This window comes from Lepidochelys kempii, chromosome 9 (genome assembly GCF_965140265.1).
Source record: "Lepidochelys kempii isolate rLepKem1 chromosome 9, rLepKem1.hap2, whole genome shotgun sequence".
Lineage (NCBI taxonomy): Eukaryota > Metazoa > Chordata > Testudines > Cheloniidae > Lepidochelys > Lepidochelys kempii.
Genome location: NC_133264.1, coordinates 97,686,608 through 97,709,536, shown reverse-complemented (window position 1 = coordinate 97,709,536; position 22,929 = coordinate 97,686,608). Strand labels below are relative to the sequence as shown.

General features: G+C 39.4%; 1 protein-coding gene across 2 annotated transcripts in view; it reads left to right on the top strand.

Moving 5' to 3' along the window:
* The first annotated feature begins 1,924 nt into the window (after positions 1-1,924).
* The window catches only part of HTATSF1 (HIV-1 Tat specific factor 1), a 22,516-nt gene continuing 1,511 nt past the window's right edge, over positions 1,925-22,929 (top strand). Inside the window, exons 1-9 of one of the 2 annotated variants that reach the window (XM_073358458.1) lie at positions 1,925-2,252; positions 5,341-5,539; positions 5,885-5,932; positions 7,556-7,710; positions 8,785-8,948; positions 10,710-10,809; positions 17,594-17,683; positions 18,317-18,454; positions 18,934-19,099. In XM_073358458.1, coding sequence (XP_073214559.1) covers positions 2,082-2,252; positions 5,341-5,539; positions 5,885-5,932; positions 7,556-7,710; positions 8,785-8,948; positions 10,710-10,809; positions 17,594-17,683; positions 18,317-18,454; positions 18,934-19,099 — 1,231 coding nt within the window. In that variant the 5' untranslated portion in view covers positions 1,925-2,081. Of the gene's footprint in view, positions 2,253-5,340; positions 5,540-5,884; positions 5,933-7,555; positions 7,711-8,784; positions 8,949-10,709; positions 10,810-17,593; positions 17,684-18,316; positions 18,455-18,933; positions 20,832-22,929 lie in introns of those variants that run through there. The other variant, XM_073358457.1, reaches the window with a different exon arrangement.

Here is a 22,929-nt window from a genome sequence, read left to right as displayed (position 1 = left end):
TGAGTGCCAGAAGCTGGGACTGGACAACCACAGATGGATCACTCAATAATTGCCCTGTTCTGTTCATTCCTTCTGAAGCACCTGGCACTGGTCATTGTCGGAAGACAGGATACTGGGCAAGATGGACCACTGGTGTGACCAAGTATGGCCATTCTTATGTTCTTAATGATACACTGAAACACTAAAGAGCAAATTTATAAAGGCGTGTCTGGAAAGTTAGCTGCTCAATTCCAATGAAAGTAAATGAAATGGAGCTTGAAATGTCTGAGAGAAATCAACACTAGACACAAGATCCACAACTTAGGCACACTATAAAGCAAATAGGAAGCATCTTCTTGTACCAAGTTGTAGGAACTTAAATCCAACTTCCACTGCCAATGTTCACTGTGTTCCTGAATAAGTTTTTAATCTTTTGCTGATGCTGCCTACCATATATACTGATGAACTAATCAGGATGCATTGACATTTTCTGCATAAATGTGACAGCATACACAAAACACATTTCCATATTGAGAGTATAAATGTAGGCTGATAAGATAAAATAATATGAAACTGTATTTCTTACCTTAGTGAGCATTAAGATGGCCTCCACTATCCTTTGAAATGAACATCAGGCAGGTGTGAATGAGAGACATGTGAAGGCCAGTCTTGATTTCGATGGGACTATTGGGCATCCTTTGAGCTAAACCAGCTGCACAAGTCTACTGCTCATCAGCGTATGCTTCTACTGCATGAGTGGAGAGATTCCTGCGGAGGAATCACTAACACGGCAGTGTGCTGCTGCTATCATTCAGAAAAACTTTGCGAGTCATGCTGCCAAAGTGCACAGTGGACAAGATAAACAGTTAGCATCATGGCACAAGAGCAATGGCAGCAGCATGATGGCATCTCAAGAACACCAGGATATCACCACTGGGCATGCCTGAGGGGGCCATATGTGACACACAGCCAGGCTAAAATGATGGCCCACAAAGGATTAGGACATAAACTGCAGCAATGGGGCCCGAGAGTGGCAAAGGAGATGGCCTGTGCTGAAAGACCCTGTGGCAGGGCAGACCCTAGTGAGTAGACCCCACGCAGAACAAAGAGGACCAGGACAGACTGTGGAGAGGGGGAGAGGAAGGGCTTGCCTGCCCGGAGCAGGTACCAGGGTCCCTTTCCCAAAGCTGAATGGAGCAGGACACAAGGTCAGTGGTTCCCCCATCTTTTACTAAGGCAACCCACCAGCTGCACTTTGCCTTCTTTCACGCCCCACCATTACACATTCACACTTCTCTGCCCTGCTCCCGCCCGACAGCGAAGCCCTGGGAAGCGAGGGGGCTGGACAGCTCTTTCCCCTCACATTCGCCCCGCAGCGGCAGCCTGTCCCGCAGGGCTGGGCCCGGCTCCCTGCCTCGCTGTCCAGTGCAGGTCACCGTGCTGCTGGGGTTGGGCCTGGCCGCCCTCCCCCATGACCCAAGCAGCACCACAACACCCTGCACTGGGTCAGGCCTAGGCGGGTGGTGGGGAAAGGGGCACTGCGATGGGATGGGATGGGATGAGCTGGGCTCCCTCCCCCCCCAAGAAACCATGTTTGCCTAGGCTAGGAGCCAGTTAATCCAGCCCTCAACTGGTCTGGGACCCATCTAGAACCTTCCCAGGCCCCGCCCTTGAGGAAATACTGCGCTAGGCCACGCCCCAGGCGGGAAAAGAAGCCACGGGCTGCCTGCTCCCAGGAAGGGGCCTATCGCTCTCTCTGTGCCTCCCATTGGCCCGCAGCTGACCACGTGCTGGCCCAGCCCTTGCCCGTTGGCTCCGTTGAGCACGACCATTCCTTCCACCCATACCCACCTACACTCGCTCAGAATGGTTCCTCCCCTCCCCTTCCCTTCCGGGGGTGGGGCCGGCGGGAGGCAGAGAAGTCACTTCCGCTCTTGCGCACTGAGACCCGGGCCGGGCGGCAAATAAACAGGACTCGGGGGGTAGCGGCTGCCTCCCTGAGGGGAGGCAGGGGCGCGTTGCTCGCGAGGCGGCGGAGCTGCGGGCGGGCGGGAGGCGCGTTCCCCGGGCCCGCGGAGGCGGCGCCGCGCCCGGCCTGTACGATGAGCGGCGGCTCGGACGGGAACGAGGAGTTCTACCAGCAGCTGCGGCTCCAGCAGCTGTACGAGGCCCGCCGCAGCGGCGAGGGCGAGCCCGACCCCTTCACCTACGTGGACCCGGCGGACGGGACGGCTTACGAGTGGGACCGAGACAAGAAGGCCTGGTTCCCTAAGGTGAGGCGGGCCGGGGGGCGGCGGCGGCGGCTCGCACTGCCCAGGGCCTCCCCGGGGGCGGGGCGCCCGGGCTGGGGGCGTGAGGGCCGCGGCCGCTTCAGGTTCCCCTCGGTGTGGTGGAGCCTTTCCCGTTGGCGGGTGCGGGCCTCAGGGCCGAGCGCGACACCGAGTCCGGCGGCAGGCGCGCCAGAGCCCCAGAGAGGCTGGCGTGTCACGGCGGAGGGGGCCGATGCCTTTGCAGCACAAGAAAGCCTTGGCCTTCTGTAGCTGCTGCATCTTATTGCAAACTCATGTGTAACTTACGGTCTTCCCTCGCCTCTAGGTGTCCCCGCATTACTGTGTCCCGGGTTTCTCTTTCCCGCGGTACTTTCTTGTATAACACGCAGGGAGCTTTGGTATCTGGGTGGTAACTAAAAGGGGCGGCGGGGAGAAGGCTCTGATAGTTCTCAGGGCTTCCTTCAAATCTGCCTTTGCAGAAGATTTTTGTCTTGGCATCTGCAGCAGTGTTTCAGAAATTCCTGGAGGAATACATTTTTATTACATACTGTGGGATAAGTCTTCCCAAAGAGGGGTGGGAAGATAGCATTAAGAGCTAATTAAATGCAGGAGGAGTTAATCCCTGGGCAACCCAGTTATGAGAGTGGCTCAGGTGACTGGCTCAATTCACACTCCATCAGAATTTCTGCTGCTGTACTGGTTTCAGAGTAGCAGCCGTGTTAGTCTGTCTTTGCAAAAAGAAAAGGAGTACTTGTGGCACCTTAGAGACCAACCAATTTATTTGAGCGTGAGCTACGATGCAGACATTAGGGAAAGGAAATTGTATGGTGGGTCTGTAATTTGCAAGCCACTTCACACCCTTTTATAGAGCACTGCATATGGGGCTTTCTCCTTAGCCGTGATGTAACTGTAGGTCCATGTCGGGAGTCTGTATGCTTTCCCATTTTGTGTGTGTGTGGATCATACCTAATCATTTTAAGTTTTTTGATTTCTTAAGCCATAAGTATTTCTTCCAGTATTCTTTTGCTCATGGTTTGTGCCTCCCCTTAAGTGAACCTGATGACTAAATGTGCATTGAAATGATAATGATCTCTTAAAGTTTGTTCCACCAGAACAGGATTCAGAGTAGCACCCATCTTAGTCTGTATCTGTAAAAAGAAAAGGAGTACTTGTGGCACCTTAGAGACTAACAAATTTATTAGAGCATAATTTTCTTTTTACAGAACAGGATTGAGGGCCATTGGTCAGCAATTGTGAGAGAGTTTACACTTGCCTGTGCGGGGGAGAGAGGGCTTAGGTTCCAGTCAAAGCATTAAAAACCGTTCACAGTTATAAAAATTCATTTTTAAAAAGTACAGTAGCTGCTATTATGTTCATGGCTGGTATTATAATAAAGTTGTCTGCTTAATATTCCAGAAGATCAGTCCCAGCAACAGTTGTTTTCCCTTTATCTTCCTGGTTTGGAATAATAGGTCTCAGCTGGCCTTGGGTAAATGGAATACCAATATATTAATATTCCATTGAGGGCTTTTTATTAATAACCCCTTTAACAAAAATTGTTTTGCACTAGCAACCAGTCTAGTTTCAAGAAATAAAACAAAGTTGGAAATGTAGTCTGAAGTAATTTTAAATTCATTTTGTTGGAACATTTTTCTTCCCACTCAAATCTAAAAATAATGCTGCTGCAGGACACCTAGTTAGATGTATTGTTTCACTGATTTATTAAGTTATTTGATAAACAAAACTATTAACTATTCACTGAAAAAAAATTCAAACAATTTTAAAAAACTCTTTAAAATAAAATTCAGCTCCCATGAAAGTAATGAGCTGTTCGGATTGGCTGGAGCCAAATATAGTGCGGATTACATAGTGTAAGGGGGTAGAAGTGGGATTTTTACCCATGAAATCTTATGCCCAATTAAATCTGTTAGTCTTTAAGGTGCCACTGGACTCGTTCATAATGTAAGATTCTGCAAAGGTCAGTGCATCCCTCCTAAATTAGGCCTGGGCCTTTTGAGATGGACAGACTTTCTATTGCGTAACCAAACTCTTACACTTACATCGCGATATACTAGCGATTTATAAACACTGGAATTTAGCGTTATATGGTTCTGCAATAATTTGGCAAATCACTAAACTCCTAACCTTTTCTTACAACGCTGAGTTCTCATCTTTGAAAAGATTGTCTGAAAACTTGACCATATTGACAGTGGAAAAGTTGGTTTAAACAATAAGCGGTTGTAACCATTTTGTGATACTAAAATGTCAAACTAAACTTCAACTAGTATATTTTCTTGTCCTGTTACAACTATACAGTACTGCAAATAGTTTGTAAAAACCTTAGTAGTAAAACGTATCTAACAACAAATAAGGTATTGTAAATTTTGCATCTAATCTAATATAGTATATTTTTGGGGTGAGAGACCGATTTAGACACTGCTCATACACTCATTCTCCACAGGGAGGTTTGGTTGGGAGGGAAATAGCTAACATGTTCAGGTAATACTCTGAGCCAAAAATATATGATCTTTGACTTAATCATGTATTAGTGTGTATTGCCTATACTAAGATTTACACTATATTAACACCAGTCAATCTTCTCTGCAAACCTTTTTTCAAGAAGACAGGCCCACAAGTTGCAGTCAATTTAATAATCAGTGTTTTGGTTTTTGGCTGCCTGTCAATGTCACTTCTTCTCCTTGCTCATGGTCGAGAGCAATTGAGTTCTGTTCTTAGTATTCCATTTTGGGTTTCTTTCTGCCTCAGACAAATGTAACTCAGTAAGCGAAAGTATTAAAAGTTTTACCTTGGAAAGGGGGGCACTAATGAATGTGTGTGTTTGTCTGCAATATAGAAAAAAGTTCCTGAGTAGTGTGTGCCGACTTCTCAGTATGGCTTTACTAATACCTGGCATTTCTAAGTTTTCAGCTGCAGTGTCCATTTGAGCGTTTATATTTTCCTCTGTAAGTGAAGACATCTGGATTACTGTTTTAGTAGTTATCTTCAGAAATTCACCACCAGTAAACTTGTAATTTACTGGGGTTTATCTTTGAACTCTATTATAGATTAATATTTAACATTCCTTTTCTAGGTGACTGAAGACTTCCTGGCAACATATCATGCTAACTATGGCTTCCCTACAGATAGTTTAGACAGTTCCTCTGCTTCAAAGACTGAAAGTAAGCCAGCTGTGGATTCTAGGACAGCAGGAGCACAGCAGTCGGCAAATAAAAAAGCACCCCAACAAACAGATTCTAAACAAAAAGGAGAAAAAAGAAAACTCGATGCAGGTAAGGGTCTTCATTTTGCATAAGCTGGAAAATATACAATATTTAAGAAAAAATGAGCAAATGTAATTGTGCATTAGTATTATGCACAGTAGAGATGCTCAGGCATCTGTTCTGAAAATTCTTGAAACACTTCTGAAATTGCATAGCACTTATTAGTTATAAAAACCTATATTTCTAATGTGAAATATAATCAAGCTACTAATAGTGTTCTGAGTTCCCTAGGGTGAAGTGGAAGCTTCTTGGAAATTTAGTTAGTGAAACTGATAAATGAGAGCTTAATGTTAAAATCCTGTTCTATTTCTAGGGGGTTTAGCACAACTTATACAATTATGATTCTGTTTTTAGGATGGTTTCATGTTGAAGAAGACAAAAACACAAATGTGTATGTGACGGGTAAGTCATCACTTTTTTTTTAATATAGTGCCAAAGGTGTGTTAGGCAATTTATATAAATAATCTGCTCCAGAGCACTTAATAGTGTGGATCACATTTTAGGACATTGTCTCATTGATTGGCTCCCTCTTCACACCTTCATAATTGCACAGCCTACTTACGCTCACATTTGTGATCGTATAACATCCCTGTGACAACTACAGTAGTTGCTGAGATGGAAAAGTAATACTAGGAAAGTGTTGAATAAATTTACCTGTTTAAATACAATTTAGTTGGCTGAAACACGGGGAGAGAGCCCAGTGTGGCCAGCCCAGTACTCCAAGAGCCACCAGCAAGTGCTCCATAGATTGCAGTGGTACATTGACACAACTCATGAATCATTGGTCTAGACCAGGGGGCCTGCCAGTTAGGGTTAGCATTAGACTCACTGGGGTCCTCAGCAGAAAGCCAAAGTCCCACTGCATGGGGCTAAAGCCTGGGGCCCTGGCCCTGCCACCTGGGGCTGAAGCCAAAGCCTGAGCAGTATGGCTTCGCAAGGGCTCCTGTGGCAAGGGGCCCCAGGCAATTGCCCTGCTTGCTGACCCCTAACACTGGCCCTGGCTTTTATATACAGAAAAAGTTATTGTGGCACAGCTGGGCTGTGGAGTTTTTATAGCATGTGGGGGGGGACTTCAGAAAGAAAAAGGTTGGGAATCCCCCTGTCTAGACTAGGTCAAGATATAGTAAATGGAGGCAAAAAACAGAATAAATAGGGGAAGGGAAGACAATTTTACAGCAGTATAATGTAGCTTCACGAATGTTAAATCTTTTGCGCCTTCTCATGCTTGTTCTTAGCCCAAAGATGAATTTGTTTGAAAAGGTAATACAACTGGCTGTTTTTTGAGTTACATGAGCACAAGAAAAACATGCACCTGAAGCAGCATATCTTAAGAACTCTCCTTTCTCTAGGCTTGGCTAACTCAGGAATTCTTCATAATTTAAAAATATTTCAAATGCTGTTTTTCTTCTGCTCAAATAACTCATTTGTTTAAAAATTTTAAACTTCAGTATGTGCAAAGTCTTAAATGAAGGCATGTTGTACTAAATTAGGAAAAAATGGTAAGAATGACAATTGTACTGGCTCTGCAGTGTCTTAACTTTTTATCCCAGTTAAAGGGAAGATACCTAAACGTGTGCACCATGAAAAACTGTGCATTGGTTAATATATTTATTTGCCCATAGGGTAATGTGTTTGCTATGTCATTGTTTTGGGATATGAAGGAAACTTAAGTCCAAAAACACTTAATGCAACACAGACTTTACATCTACAGATCAGAAAAATCAGAAGTTAATGGTTACCATAGAAACCATCACATTTCCACAATTCACTTGCTTAAAAAGCAGAAAGATTACCAAACATTCAATTAACGAGAAATAAAACATGCTCAAAACTAAATTAGTGCACAAAAATTTATTTTTGTTCATGTAAAATCTCACCCATAACATTGCACTGACACATTTTTCATTTAATAACTGATTCATTCTTGTTTCCTTTTTAAAATGGGCTTAGTGGTGCTGAAAAACTGGATTTGGAATTCACTATATAAATACATTCTAGATTTATATGGTTGAATTTACTTTGCAGGTTTGCCTCCAGACATTACAAAGGATGAGTTTATACAGGTTATGTCGAAGTGTGGTATCATTATGCGAGATCCTCAGACAGAAGAACATAAAATTAAACTTTATAAAGACAAGCAAGGAAATCTTAAAGGAGATGGCCTCTGTTGTTATCTCAAGGTCAGTGGTGTACTCAGTGTAATATTACTTTTTTTTTTTGTTGGCTCTGCTTCATGACAAAGTAGTTCTTTATTGTCAAATATGAAAGGCTGCAACTTTTCTCCAACGAGGAGAGCTCTCTGTAGCTCAAAAGCTTATCGTCTTTCACCAACAGAAGTTGGTCCAATAAAAGATATTACCTCACTCACCTTGTCTCTCTAATATCCTGGGACCAGCATGGCTACAACACTGCATGCAACTTTTCCTGACACTTACCAACCACTGTTGGTTTTTATTAGATGTTGCTGATAGGGCGCTCTGAATGGGCATTCTGATGCCTTAAGATGACCACTGATTATAGTGGTGTTCACAGTCTTTACCTTGTGCTCCCACAGTCCATTGTATGCACCTGTTTTCACTCATTTTACTTAATTGCAAGCTTCTGGGAGCTCTTTGGGTTAGAGACCATCTTTTGTTACGTTTGTACAGTGTCTTCCACAGGGGGACCCTATGCACTACAAATATTAAATAATTAATACAGGGGCAGAATTCAGAAAAGCTGCATCACAACATTATGGCCATAGTATTGTCATGATAGTTTTTCTGAATTCTGTTAACTATTTGTATTTTCAGAATGCAGGCTGCAAAATACTGACTGAGGTATTTAACTAATGAGGATCTTTCCAATTGACTTTCAGGAAGGCTTAAGCTCCTGAGTCTGTCACTTTTGAAAGTGGGACTTAAGTCCTTTTGAAAATTTTATCTTAATCTTTTTTAATTCTTCCCTATAATTATAGTAGCTTACTAGAATGGTCATAGTTCATTTTTAGAAATGATTGGAATGAAGAGAAGTGGTGACTTGGTGAAGTTCAGTTGGGGGTGGGTGAGTGAGTCTGTTAAGTACACTGGTGAAATGTGGTTTTGGGCCAGAGTCGAGCAACACTAAAAGTAGCCCCTTTTTAACATTAATTTTTGTAAACAGGTTCAAGCTTTGTTTGGGCGTAGAGGAACTCATTTTTAATTTTTTTAATCAAAACCTTCTCATTGATTATGCTTGTTTTAAGGCTTACTATAATTTGATTTATCTTCAAATAGCGAGAATCAGTTGAGCTTGCATTAAGACTTCTGGATGAGGATGAGATTAGAGGCTACAAATTGCATGTTGAAGTAGCAAAGTTTCAACTAAAGGGGGAGTATGATGCAAGCAAAAAGAAGAAGAAATGCAAAGACTACAAGAAGAGGCTGTCTCAACAACAAAAGTTTGTAACTTTTTTCAGTAAAATGTTTTTTCTAAATGTCTTAGCTAAAACAGTTTTTTTTATATTCATTTATTCAATGTTATACCAATAATTAAAGATCAAAGATTAGGTTTAGAGTTATTTCATTGGGGTGGGGTGAGGAATATGAGTTAAATGCTGGCGTCTTGAAAGTCCCTTGGATTGTCATGTTTGGTTGGAGTCCATAGAGATCCAAAGACTTCCATTACTTTCTTCTGAATGGAGTGTTACAGCTGAGAGGCAGGAATTGTTGGTATGTTTTTTGGGTTTTTTTTAAATGTGATGGAAGTTTCTCTTCCTACGTTAGTGAATCTGCAGAACCCTGTAGAGTCACTTTTATTTCTTGTGATTAACATTGCTCCTATAAGGAGACAACACTGTTTAGCTTCCTGCATGTTACAGTTAGTTAAATTTAATAATTGCATTACACTTTCAAAAATTCTAGAGCAGTTAGCATGAGGTTCCAATTAGTATATGAACAAGTACACTGCTTTCTATTTTTGCCCATTTATACACAGACATCTGCTTTTAGCATTCAAATGTTTTTATTTAAAATTTTTCTTATGTAGAGGTGAGTTACATGTGATCTTAAAGAATCAAGCAAATTCTTACTGTTGGAAGCAAGAAAATTCCATATAAAATTTGATTTTGAAATACTGCACATTCCAATGCAAAGCATTTTAAAATTCCCTGGACTGCTGTTTTTCTTCAAGGAATAAATAGTGATGCGAATTTTATTATAATTAAAAGGAAGAGTTTAACTTGAAACTACTTAACATTGTTTTTTAAAAGTTGACTAGATTTCAATTATTATACCTGCCTCTGGGCTTCCGTGCCCATTTATTATTTTTACAATGTTTCTCTGTCCCTAGGAGAAACTGACTAGGCCTGGGAAATAGTGAAACTATGAAGGAGGTTCTGTCAAGTGCACAAAGAAAACAATGTATTTTCACCTCTGATCTTAGGTATTACTTTAAAAAAAAAATTAATACTTTCATACGCTGACTTTTAAATGGCTTGTGCTCCTTAATCAACTTGCAGAGTGACCTTCATAGAAATCCAAGAATGCTTCACCAGAAGCAGCAGGAATAAGCAATTTTACTAAATCAGACTTTTCTCTAAGATTGAGATCATAAATCTTAATGGAATCAAGCCCAGTTTCAGCTAAAGAATAGTACAGTAGGTACAATTCCTACAAGCCCCAACCATAGTCAAAATGAGAATTCACAGAACAGATAAATTAGCAACAAAATTCAGGGTGTGGCAAAGGGTGTGCATTATGGCACTATATTTTTGAGATAATGTACTATAAAGAACATGAAGACCTTGAAATGCAAGCAGTAAACGTTTACTGTAAGACCGTGTGAGCTTATAAGAGAATACAAATAAAATCATGTCAGAACAATTTTCAAAGACCTTTTTGGGAATCTTTAGATGTTTGTTGTACTTTAAAGCTGGATGTTCAGTAGACTACATTGACCCCTGACGTTAAATTTGGCTTGTCTACATGACATTCTTGTGCATGTTTATGGTATTTGAAGCTGCTTTGTAAGAGGAACAGTGATTAACTTACTGATCACCTTTCCATTCCATTTTGTAGAAGATTTAAATAATTCTTTAGAACCAAAATAGCTATCGCTACTGAAATCTGTATGTCAAATTAATGATTTTTTTTCAACAAATACTTGTAGAAACTGAAGAAAGGTGCAACAATGTCTTCTTACTATTGCTTCATTTCATTAGACAATTGGATTGGAGGCCTGAGAAGAAAGATGCCACAGCTCGAAAGCGACATGAGCGTGTTGTTATCATCAGGAACATGTTCCACCCAAAGGATTTTGAGGTAGGAAGAAGTAAATATTAGGTGAAGCTGGTAGTGCTGGCAATAGTCAACATTGCCCATCATTTACCATTATAAGACCCTGTTTTCAGTTGCTTATAACATTGGCAAATGTTAACTGTTCAGGCAAAAATCTTCAGCTAACATGGTTCATCTACTTCCAAGAACAAAGCTAGGGAAAAATATTGCCTTGCCCATGTTTTAAAAAAAAAAAAATCTTAACTACTTCCTTGAGAAGCTCTAATGCCTCCATGGTTTGGAGCAGGGGCTTAAAATTTGGCTGTGTGTGTGTGTCACACTGCTGTCATAGATGCCATTTGCCATTCCTATGGAAATTGACCCAAATATGGCCCAGTTAAAATCTGAAAAATTATACTTTGCACATGCTCAATAGAAACTTGTTATTTTGGTAGCAAATACTCTGAAGCTACCATTTACGCTGAGCATGCTCCATCCCAGGGCTGCTCTTGCCCTGCAATTGTTGCCCCTGGTTGCTGGAGGTTGTTGTGGCACCAGCAAATGAGAACAGAGACTGTTCTGTGTTCTGCACCCAGGCAGCTAGGGGGAAATTTAGGAAGCAGCCATATTGGAATGCAGTGGGAGGGGAGAACAGAATCATACAGTTGCCAGGATTGAAATGGTGCTTCAGCTTTATCTGACTTTTCATACTTCAGCTGAGACGACCTGAAAATACTATTCCTATGGAACTTATTTATTTTAATGACAGTGGAGAATATGGATGACTATGCTTATTTTCACTAAGCACTGACACACTAGCTGAGCTTTCGTAGTTTATTCCTCCTCCCCAACAGTTAAGGGATTTTTGATTAGCTCATTATAATGGAATCATGATGTTTATTGTAACTGGAATAATATCTGGCTCTTACAGTGCTTTTTATCAATAAATCTTAAAGCACTTTACAAAGTTGGTCAGTGTCAATGTACATTTTCAGAGCAAATTATATTACTCAAAAACAGTTTAGTTAATTGTTTTTGCCTGTTGTCATTTTGTTTATTTTATGATTTGTGTAAAATAAGTCAAAATTAAACCTACAAAAGGGAGGAAATTCACGGTTAATCACCACCTACTTCTGCACTTCACAGTGGCCCAGCTGCTGTATTCTATAGTGGTGGCCCCTGTGCTGGGGGTTTATTAAAACTAACAATGAAGACTTGCAAGCTTTAAAATTCTGATACATATCTTGGACAAAAGATTTGAAAAAGTCAGCAAGGAGTCAGTAGAGTACAACCTGTTTCTCACTGTCAGCTTAACCTAGTATCATTACACTTCATTGTGAATATCATGACAACCTGTCATGTTTAAGTAATCCCAGGTCTGTAGTTCTCCATTTGTTGGGACTCCTTTGTTGAAGAAGTGCAAATTGTATTTTTCTGCGAAATAGCAAAAATTGTTTAATCTTAAAATATTGAAGTTTAAACATTAAAAATTTGAATTTCATCTCTAACCTATTCTATGCAGTTGTGAATTCTCAAAAATCTGCATCTCATGGAGAAGGTAGAGGAAAGAATAGTGAATGTCAGGTGCTAGGAAAAGGGAAATATAGGGGATGGAGAAAAATCAGAACTCGATTTTAAAGTACACAGCCACATTCCCAAAAAAGCCACGTTTCAGTTGACCGTGTCACTTTTCATAGAATTTCCAACTCAGCTCTCTAAAGATCATAATTTAAATCTTCTAATTAAACTGAATTTATAAATGTAGCATTCTGTTTAAAAACATGAAGTATGTATGGGCATGCTCAAAGCTATTACCTCAACCTGCAGACATAGCTGAAGTTGATTGTGTTTTAATTGATTATATGGGGTTCATAAGAATGGCCCTACTGTGTCAGACCAAAGATCCATCTAGCCCAGTATCCAGTCTTCCGACAGTGGCCAGTCCCAGGTGCCCCAGAGGGAATGAACAGAACAGGTAATCATCAAGTGATCCATCCCCTGTTACTCATTCCCAGCTTCTGGCAAACAGATGCTAGGGGCACCATTCCTGCCCATTTTGGCTAATAGCCATCGATTGGACCGATCCTCCATGAATTTATCTAGTTCTTTTTTTAAACCCTGTTATGGTCTTGGCCTTCACAACATCCTCTGGCAAGGAGTTCCACAGGTTGACTGTGTGTTGTGTGAAGAAATACTTGCTGTTTGTTTTTTTAAACCTGCTGCCTATTAATTTCATTTGGTGACCCCTAGTTCTTGTGTTATGAGAAGTAGTAAACAACACTTCCATATCTACATTCTCTACAACAGTCATGATTTTATAGACCTCAATCATATCTCCCCTTAGCCGACACTTTTCCAAGCTGAAAAGTCCCAGTCTTCAAGGTGTGGGCGTACCATGGATTTATATAGAGGCAATATGATATTTTCTGTCCTATTATCTATCCCTTTCTTAATTATTCCCAGCATTCTTTTCACTTTTTTGACTGCCGGTGCACATTGAGTGGATGTTTTCAGAGAACTATCCACAATGACTGCAAGATCGCTTTCTTGAGTGGTAACAACTAATTTAGACCCCATCATTTTATATGTATAGTTGGGATTATGCTTTCCAATGTGCATTACTTTTAATGTTGATAAATGCAATTTCATCTGCCATTTTGTTGCCCAGTCACCCAGTTTTGAGAGATCCTTTTGTAGCTCTTCCCAGTCTGCCTGGGTCTTAACTATCTTAAGTCATTTTGTATCGCTAAGCTATGTGGCAGTCTCATCTCAAATATACATTTATATGAGTTGCAAAGTTTCACTAAAGTGCTCTTGCTCTATAAACTGGGACAAATATATTTAAAAATAATTTCAGGTCCATTCTTTGTATTAAAAAAAAAAATCTGGACAGTGAGTTGCTGATATTGCTAAAAGTTCAGTCCTGCAACATGTGGTGCATTGTGACCTGATCCATCAAAACACTTAAGGACATGCTTAAATTTAAGCATGAGTGGTCCATTAGAGTCAATGATCCTACTCATATGCTTAAAGTTGAGTGTGTCATTAAGTTCTTAGATGGACTGGGCCAGAATGATCAGCATCTTGCAGGATCAAACCCTGAATGACCACAAATAACTTAGGCCTTGTCTACGCTAGAGTTTTGTCGACTCAAGTTACACTGAGGTACCGCCACCACCATAGTATGTCCACACTATGCTCCCTGTGTCGGTGGAGTGCATCCACACTTGCAGCTCTTGCATTGACACACAGCAGTGCAGTGTGGGTAACTATCCCACTGTGCAACTGGCCGCAGGGTGCTTTGGGGAGGGTTTGCAATGCCTCATGGGGCAGGCACAGCATTACATGATGGTTTCTCAATCGGCATCCTACTAGATTGCCAGCTGCTTTTCAGCTCGTGAACTGGGGGGCGGAGGGGAAGGGGGAGACATGAGTGTGTCTGCACCATTTCTTTAAGTTCAGACAGCAGATGGAAGCAACCAGTCCTGAGGCAGAAGCTGGTGTACAATAAGCTGGTGTTCCCCTCACCCCAGCTCATTGAAGACCTGTACACCAGCAGGGGACATGGGACACCCCGACATCAGCCCCTGCCTCCCTCCCTGGCTCTGCACAGCAGTGTGTCCCGCCCCAAGCAGCAGCTTGCCCTGCCTGCCTGCTGCTGTGGTCCTAGTGCTGGGGTGAGCAGGATTCCACATGAATGTTTTGATTCTGTGATTCCCTCAGAGTACTCCCACAGTCTCCTCTCCCCACAGACCGAGGAGATCCATTCCCTCCCCTGTAGTCCAGACAGTGTGTTTGCTGCCAGGAGCTGGCCTGCTTAGCTGAGCAGTAGCTGTGTGAGCTCTCCACGCTGAGCAGTTTCAGAACTTCCTGGAATTTTGAAAGGGGAAGGGCACATGCCTGTGCAGCTGGATGCAGGGCACCAGAGTTCAAAACAGCGAGCAGGGCAGTCACAGTGGGAATGGTGGGATACATCCTAGAGGCAACATAATGAACGCCGTGTCTGCACTGATGTTTTGTCAATCTAACTTTGCTGCAAAAAGCCCTGCACCTCTTCTTGAGGTGGTTTTATTTTGTTGGCAAAGCAGGAGAGTTTTGTCAGCAGGAGGAGCATTGTAGCGTGTACCCCTCCACTGTTTTCTTGACAAAAGCTGCCTTTTGCTGACCAAACTAGCATGTAGAAAAGGCCTTAGTTCAAGCCCACATTCATGAGAAATAACTTTTGTCCATTTTCTTCACTTTATTTCTTTTCCACAAGCTATGCTATCTGTGAATTTGTGGTATGAAAACACACAAATTTATACCCTCTGATAAATTCTCTCAACCTTCAGGCTTAGGCAGGATTAGTCTAATAGTAGTAATTGCTCTGCTAAAACAAATGCTGTAGGAACATTGGAGAAAGGTGAGAATATTTTAATTCAGAAATTGTCTCCTGAAATGCCAAATAAAAAATTTGGCTATTTTTTCAGTGAATTCTGAAAAGCTAGAGGTATGTGCTCCAGCTTTCAAAATACATTTTGTCCACTACTACGGTACTTTATATCCCTTTAATGAGGATGTATTTAGGACCTGTATTTGAGACCTGTATTTTAAAAATCTCACAAAACTAGACTAATTTTAGTTTAGTATTCAAAATTAAATTTGTTTACATGCCAAATTCCAAAACTATCCCTGTGTACCATGGAGAACCCATTCCATAAATACTGTAGTGGTATTACATTTCCTCTAGTAGTTTGAGATAAAAAAATAATTAAAACTAAACTGCGGCATTGGACTGGAAGCAGTCTTAACTCTCAGCTGGTGTAATCTTAACAGCATGCAGTTTTTTTGGTTGCCAGTGGCAATTGAATGGGAGGCAGAAGGAAAGTAGGTTTTCCCTTTTCCCCAGTAAAATAAAGAAAATTACACCTGCAAAAAAAAAAGTTGCCCAAAAGAACACACACCAATAATGTTGATTTGGCAGCTAGCATGAATCCCTTAAAATACTGAGGATATTAAGTTCTAAAACATAATTTTACTTGATTCAGTGGATAAGGGAAATAGGGAGATTTAATGTTTGCATTTTAGTAAACTTTGGTAGATTCTTATACTCTTAAATCAAAATGGCTTGGTTGAAAAACCATCATGTGGGTTCAGAACTGGCTGAGGCCCTGTCTTCACTGTTAGGTGGTGCTTTTTTAGCCTCTCAGTAACTAACATTTGTGGTAAACTAGGTAAGGTCAGTACTCCACCATAGCTTCATGTTGACCTCCCCTAGTTTACCTTGCAGTAAAACTAAAGTGCATGGTCATCGCTGAGAACTAACATTTGCAAGTTACTTGTGGTAAAAATCTCACCTTCTTAGCTGTGAAGACAAGGCCTGAAAGACCATACACCGAGACAGTGATAAACAGCAGTGCATCTTGATGGAAAGATCTAATGGAATGCCAAAGGGATTGGTGGCAAATGTAATCTAATTAAACATCTTGATTTGGAAGAGGGAGTGAACAATATTAATGAAACTCAAAAATGATACTAAAGTAGGAGATGTTGCAAATACTAGTAGAAAACACTGAGTGTAGGAAAGAACAGAAAATTAGAAAGTGCAATTTAATTTGGAAAAAAGCAGTCCAGAATTTGAGAAATAATATGAAAAGGAATGCTGCAAGTGCACAAATTAGGTCTGAGTTTGCCATGTGATCCGTTTAGATCTGTTTAGTTCATAGTGGCTGGTGTAGTTTGCGCTTGTGTTGTAGCTATATTGGTCCCTGTGTAAGCTCAAAAGCTTGGCTGTAGCTGTAGGTCTGTGTAAGCTCAAAAGCTCGTCTCTTTTGCCAACAGAAGTTGACCCAATATTACCTCACCCACCTTGTCTTTCTAATAGTTTTGGGCATATGCAGAGACATTGCACTATGCGTTAGGAAGGTAATACGTATTCTTCATATTGCTGGAGTGTGGCCACAATAGGATGTGTACTCTGCATTTGGGGATAGTTTGACATGGTCTCTTAAGAATAGGAGGCTGCCTGATGAGTAGTTTCTTGAATAATTTCACTATTTTCTAGAAAATTTTTAGAAATTTAAGTTGCTTTAGATGTTCCAATCAATGAGGCCTTTATTGTGTCCTATTTCAATCAAGAAGTTTCCCTGATACCAATACTAAATTTGCCTTTATTCCAAGCTATTATCCCATTTCACAATACTAAATCTTGTTCATTCCTCAGAGGGTTTCTTCTAAGTGCCTGTAGATTTATGCTTCCACCACACATTTTAGTCTCAGCTGAGCAGTAACTGAGAGGCAGGACCTGACATTTTTAAAGCACATACCGTAGTACACTGGGAATGGAAAAGGACAGTCAGAAATCCTTTGGATTGAGATGTCATCCCAATTTCAATAAAACCAGAGACTTGTAGACTGGCTCTTTAAAACCAAAATAATTTCAAAAATCAATATGTCTGGTCACATTAAACCTTCAGCTCCTCCCTGGTCACTTTTGTTCTCTGAACTTCCTCTATTTCATAAAGCTTTCTGGGGAGGTGGTGTCTGGAAAAGAATGCAGTATTTGATTCCTAGAGGTAGACTTCTGTTAGTACTTAAACTGGTTTCCTATTTGTTTGGAACAAAGCTTCATGCTTATTTCTTAATATTTTCAATTGTCATTATTTTGCAACATACTATATAAGGGAAAGTACTAGTGGTTTTCCTGTATAATACATGGCTACTATTATTCCTTTAAACTGTAGGACCTTAGAGTGTGAATTCCAGTTTGCAGTTTACACACATTTAAGGGAATTTTCAGTTGTTGTTTTTTTTTTTAAACAAATCCATATATTTATGTATTTCTATACAGGAAGATCCTTTAGTACTGAATGAGATCAGGGAAGACCTACGGACGGAATGTGAAAAGTTTGGAGAAGTAAAGAAGGTTCTCTTATTTGATGTAGGTATTTTCTATTATGTTGAATGGTCATAATTATTGTAACCTTTTCAAGTCAAATATACATGATGTTCATGCTCCTTAAATTATGAATAAGATTTCTGGTTCTCTGAAATTTGTTTTTCATGCAATCTTAATTTCATTTTTCAAATTTTCAGTGCTAGAACTTAATTCAGAATTTTTTTCCATTTTAACAAAGGTGAAGTTAAAAACTGCACATCTGCATATTCTAGCTCCCCCTGTGTCTAGATGCAATATTCAGCTTCTCAAACAGATTTGGGGACATATGCATTAGAAGTTGAAAAGCATGCACCCACGAAATTGCAAGTAGCTAAATTCAGCTTTTTTTTTTTTTTTTTAACACTGGACTGTATACAAAAAGATTTGAAGTAGCTTTGTTTAAAATCTAAAGCTGAAAACCCTAATTGTGAAGTACTAAAGATCATGCTGCTTCAAAATCTGAAAAGAATGGAAGGATATGTATTTCAAAGGTATATGCACATGAACGGGCTTGTGCATATGTCTGCATACAAAACTGTACCTGATCTCTTACAAGGGCAGAGTAAAGATCTTTGGAACGAAATTTAATTCCCGTTTTAGAGATTTAAACGATAGGGTTTTGTCTTTTTCTTACAGCGACACCCAGATGGTGTGGCCTCTGTTTCATTTAAAGAGCCAGAGGAAGCTGATCTGTGCATACAAGCTCTCAATGGAAGGTGGTTTGGTGGTCGTCAGCTAAGTGCTGAAACATGGGATGGTACAACAGATTATCAGGTAATCCTTAATTTTGGGGTGTTTTTTTTATCAAATTGTAATTTCTAAAAATTCTTAACTGTTAATCTATTTAATTTTAAAAATAGAGGAAACAAAATTTAAAATTTAAGTAAAATCAGGAATTTAAATGTTCTTTTCAAAGGGACAAATATTAAGCCTGGCTTACCCACAGATGCCAATTATTTGGGGTCCTACCAGGCCTATTTTTTGTTCTATTAAAAATCCAATTTTCAAAGGCCCCAGTTATCTTAATTGTACACTGAAGGTAAACTCTTCAGTTATTCCTTGCTGTACAAACAGATCGTTAACAACTAGCACAATGGGCCCTGACCCAAGTGAAACCTCATGGTGTTAATGCAGTCAATGTTGATTATAATAAAGTAGCTGTGGCATAGTTTTACTAAGTGTAAACTACTAATTTTTTTTTTATACCAAGTGAAAAAATTGCTCCAACCTAATTAAGGTTTATTTATACACAGGTGGAGGAGACCTCAAGAGAAAGAGAGGAAAGGCTCAAGCTGTGGGGGTCATTTTTAGGAGAGTCTGATGCAGAAAAGCAGAAAATTGCAGCTGCTTCAAATTCTGCAGCTAGTGGTGTGAAACTGCCTGAAGATCAGCCTTCAAAAGATAATGGCACATCTAAAGGTGATGTGAATGATGAAGCTCATAAGAGAGAGAATAATGGTGAAGGCATTAATGAAGATGGCACTCCATCAACAGACAGCAGCCTTGCAGGCAGTGATGATGAAACAGATACATAACATCTCTAATATTTTATGAAAGCATGCTTTTTAGGGTGATGTTTGGATTTCTCTTATCCTGTGCTTCAGGGTGACTACAGACAGTGTTCATGTGTTTATATGCATATTTGATGTCATCAGCTTGTGCTTTGAAATTTTCATTAAAAGCAGTAGTTAATGAAGATCTAAAAAAAGTTCATATTAATTGGCTGCTGTTCAAGAGCACAGCAGAACTGACCAGGCTTCTTATGTCATATACTTGCTTGTCAGTGTTTAAATTATATAAATGTGAAGTGTATGTGAACTCCAGAGTTTGAACAATTACACAGAATCTAAAACATTTTAGTAATATACAAAGATATTAAAATCAATATTAATGTTTGCTTTAGTTCCTTACACTTTTGGAACTTGGTATCTTCCTTTTGACAGTTTTACAGAACAGTTGTTGCAGTAAGGCCCAATACATTCACCCTGTACATGCATTGCCATATTAGGCATTTTAAATAGCAGATCATGGAGCATGAAATTGTCGTTCAGTCTACAAAACTGAAAATTCTTGCCATAGCCTACACTGAGCCACAGATACATGAGAGGATGTTTTAAAATCAGAACGTTCAGTATAGAGGGGTGTCATCTCCTTCTTGAATCTTCCATTGATGTAAACAAGTTGTGAGTATTTTGAGATTAGACCTGTAAGCACTTCAACACTGGAACACTATGTAAATAAAACTGACCTAATCTTCAGTTTAAATTCGGATGGTAGAACGAGTATTTCCATGTGCTGAAAGCATGTAAAAATTATACATTGAACATGTGGTTTTGGGGGTTCTTTTGCCTTAAATCTAAGAAGTGCTTTTTCAGACTTTGGTAGGGTGTGGGGTCAATATGTACCATATTCTTTTTGAGATAGATGCTTTTGGTTTAGTTCACAGCCTGAGGGGCCTCTTCCCCCAAAGACTTAATAAAATTTAAAAGATTTTAACCTTTAATCCCAAGGTTGTCACACAGTGTATGAATATCAGGGAACATGTTTTTCAAAAATTAGTTGCCCTTTTATATTTTCTTGTTTTACTAGCCATTAAATTGACAAACATTTTTGTTCAATTAGGCAAAGAATTTCAAAACAATGCCTAAAGTTAGCCGCCTTAATTAGATGTGTAAAGTGGTCTGAAGTTCAAAAGTGATTTCAATGGATCAGCTTGGATGCTGAGCACTTTTGAACATTACTTTAGGCACCCTGTTTAAAAATGTTGGCCCTAGTTCCTGAACATATCTGTTAATATTTGGAACTGGCTCTGGATTATTTGAAAAAAGTAGAGTGGGTTGCGAGAGATTATGGATGTTAGTGCTCATGTTTCCCATTTGTTTTCCCTAACCAATTTTGATAGAAGACCTTGGTTGTCTTTAATTTATACTGTACTTATCTTTGATTTTTTTGAATTTGTCTGGACAATTACATTGTAGTAAAGTTTTTTTGATAATCAGTGTGTTTATGTAGGTTATGGCAATAAGTTTGTATAAATTAATACTTGCCGTTGTGGTTACATCTTATTTCCTTATGAGCAACCTAGATAAGAGAATAGTAGTTATTATCAGACTTGTAACCCCTGATTGTATTAAATTGATGGATACTTTAATTTATTATAAACTAGTGTGACAATTTTTTAATTTTTAAATAAAATACCCTTTGCGGATTTTTAAAAGTTGATTATGCCATTGAAAGGAAACCATTTAATACTCACTATCCCAGTAGATTCTTTTCCCATCTTTGAGCACATCATGAATTATAAACCTTAGCAAAATAAGTGCTTCTGATTTGTTTAGGGATTCTATATTGGTTAGCATATAATTATGCATAGTGTCAAATTCAAATTACTTCTAGCCCATATAGTTCTAAACCTAAAATGTTTCCGCTGGTACAGTATGTACTTAACCATTGTCATGACCACAAACATGTGAATGCTTAAAGCTTCTGTGTGTAACATGCAGCTTAATACCATGGGCATTGTTTTCAGTGCTTCTCTGTTCTAGCTCCCAAACTCTAGGCTTTGGACCTGTCAAGCTAGCATGCTGTTAGCTTTCTAGAGGGCCTAATTAATTATAAAAAATATTCTGGGCAGTTCAACGTAGCAATTAAAAAGAGAATCAAAATTGCTATAGAGAATGCTTGAGAAATTAATGTTTTACAGTACTATGCCTTATCAGTTACTGTCAAATCAGATAATTTGGTATTGACTATTTAACAGTATGCTTAAAAACCCATGTAAAACTAAGGAATTGGTGTATGTACAGTAACTTCCCCCTCAGTTGATTTAAAATTTGATTGCCCTGCCCAGCTACTGAAATTTAATGAGTGGGGTAAGTTTTTTAAATTCTCCTTATTTCAGACTGGAAACAGCACCAACAAAAACTAAAAAACAAAACAAAACCACTTTACTGGCGTTTTGAAATAATTTCTAAGAATATAAATTGTTTTCATGACTGCCTGAAATTCTGAACCATTTGTTTCCACTTCTAGCCAAACAGTCTAAATTGAGACATTATATTGAAGTTGGTACACCTCTCTTCACCTACCTTTTATACTTGGACAGGAAAGTAGGGAAAATATTTTTTTAAAGCTAGCAGCTTATTCATGAACTATACAAGAATGGTGATAATGTATAGAAAACAAATAGTGAGACACATGACCGTTTCCAGTGGGGTGTTTATGTAAATAGTGGTTTTAAGTTAGAGTACTTTCCCTTTTTATTATATACAGTAATTATGAAAGTTTTCATAATTCATTAGCTTATACGGGAAATTACAGTTTGCCATATGGTTATAGAGAATCATGTGATCACAAAAATGAATTTGAACCACATGATCATGAATCTAATATTTTAGTACAATAAGTTAGTGGATATGTCGAATTCTTAACTCTGATCTGCAGACAAGCAGAACCTGTAAATGTGTTATTGTTCAATGATTTTTTTTGACCTCTAGTAAGTGTTTTTATGCCAAGTGACTATGTAGTAATAAACTTCTAAAATACAATATCTACCCCCAAAATAGTTTGTTACATGGTTACAATCCAAAAGTAGCAGAAAACCTGAGTCTTGTCACGTGGCCTGAGACTCACAAAACTCTCACATAACCAGTCTCACTGAAGAAGACTACACTTGTGAGTACAGTTTTATAGGATTGAGTCCATGATCCCCTCAATTCAGTAAAGATGGCAAGATCAGGAGTCAATATGGGTTTCTAGTTTTCCTTATGTTTCATTCCAAAGTGCTGTCAATATACTGCTTTCTTTCAGACCCTACCTTAAACCTTAGCTTTTGAAAGCTGCTTTCTTAATCTGATGTGTGCTGTTTCTGCCTGAATACCTTTATGAAGTTGTTACAGTTAGCAGAGAAAACAGGTCTTGTCAGAAGTGAACATTTCAAGAAGTTATCCCCCCTTTTTTTAAAAAATATTATAGTGTCTTATGAAAAGGCCAACTGTTCCTGGTCTAGCAGTAAATTGAAATGATTTGCCCAGTAATCAATGTAGCTCTAATTCAAAGAGCTGCTTTCTGAAGATCCTGCTCATAGATTTAGATAGTGGTAAAGCACTGAGTGTATTTAAAATCATTTAAATACAAAGGGGTGAAATATTAAATAGTTTTCACTTATATAAAGTGTAGATAATATTGCCAAGTTCTAACCTATTCCTTAGTTTGTATTGAAGGGCCAAATTATACTGATCTGTCATTTA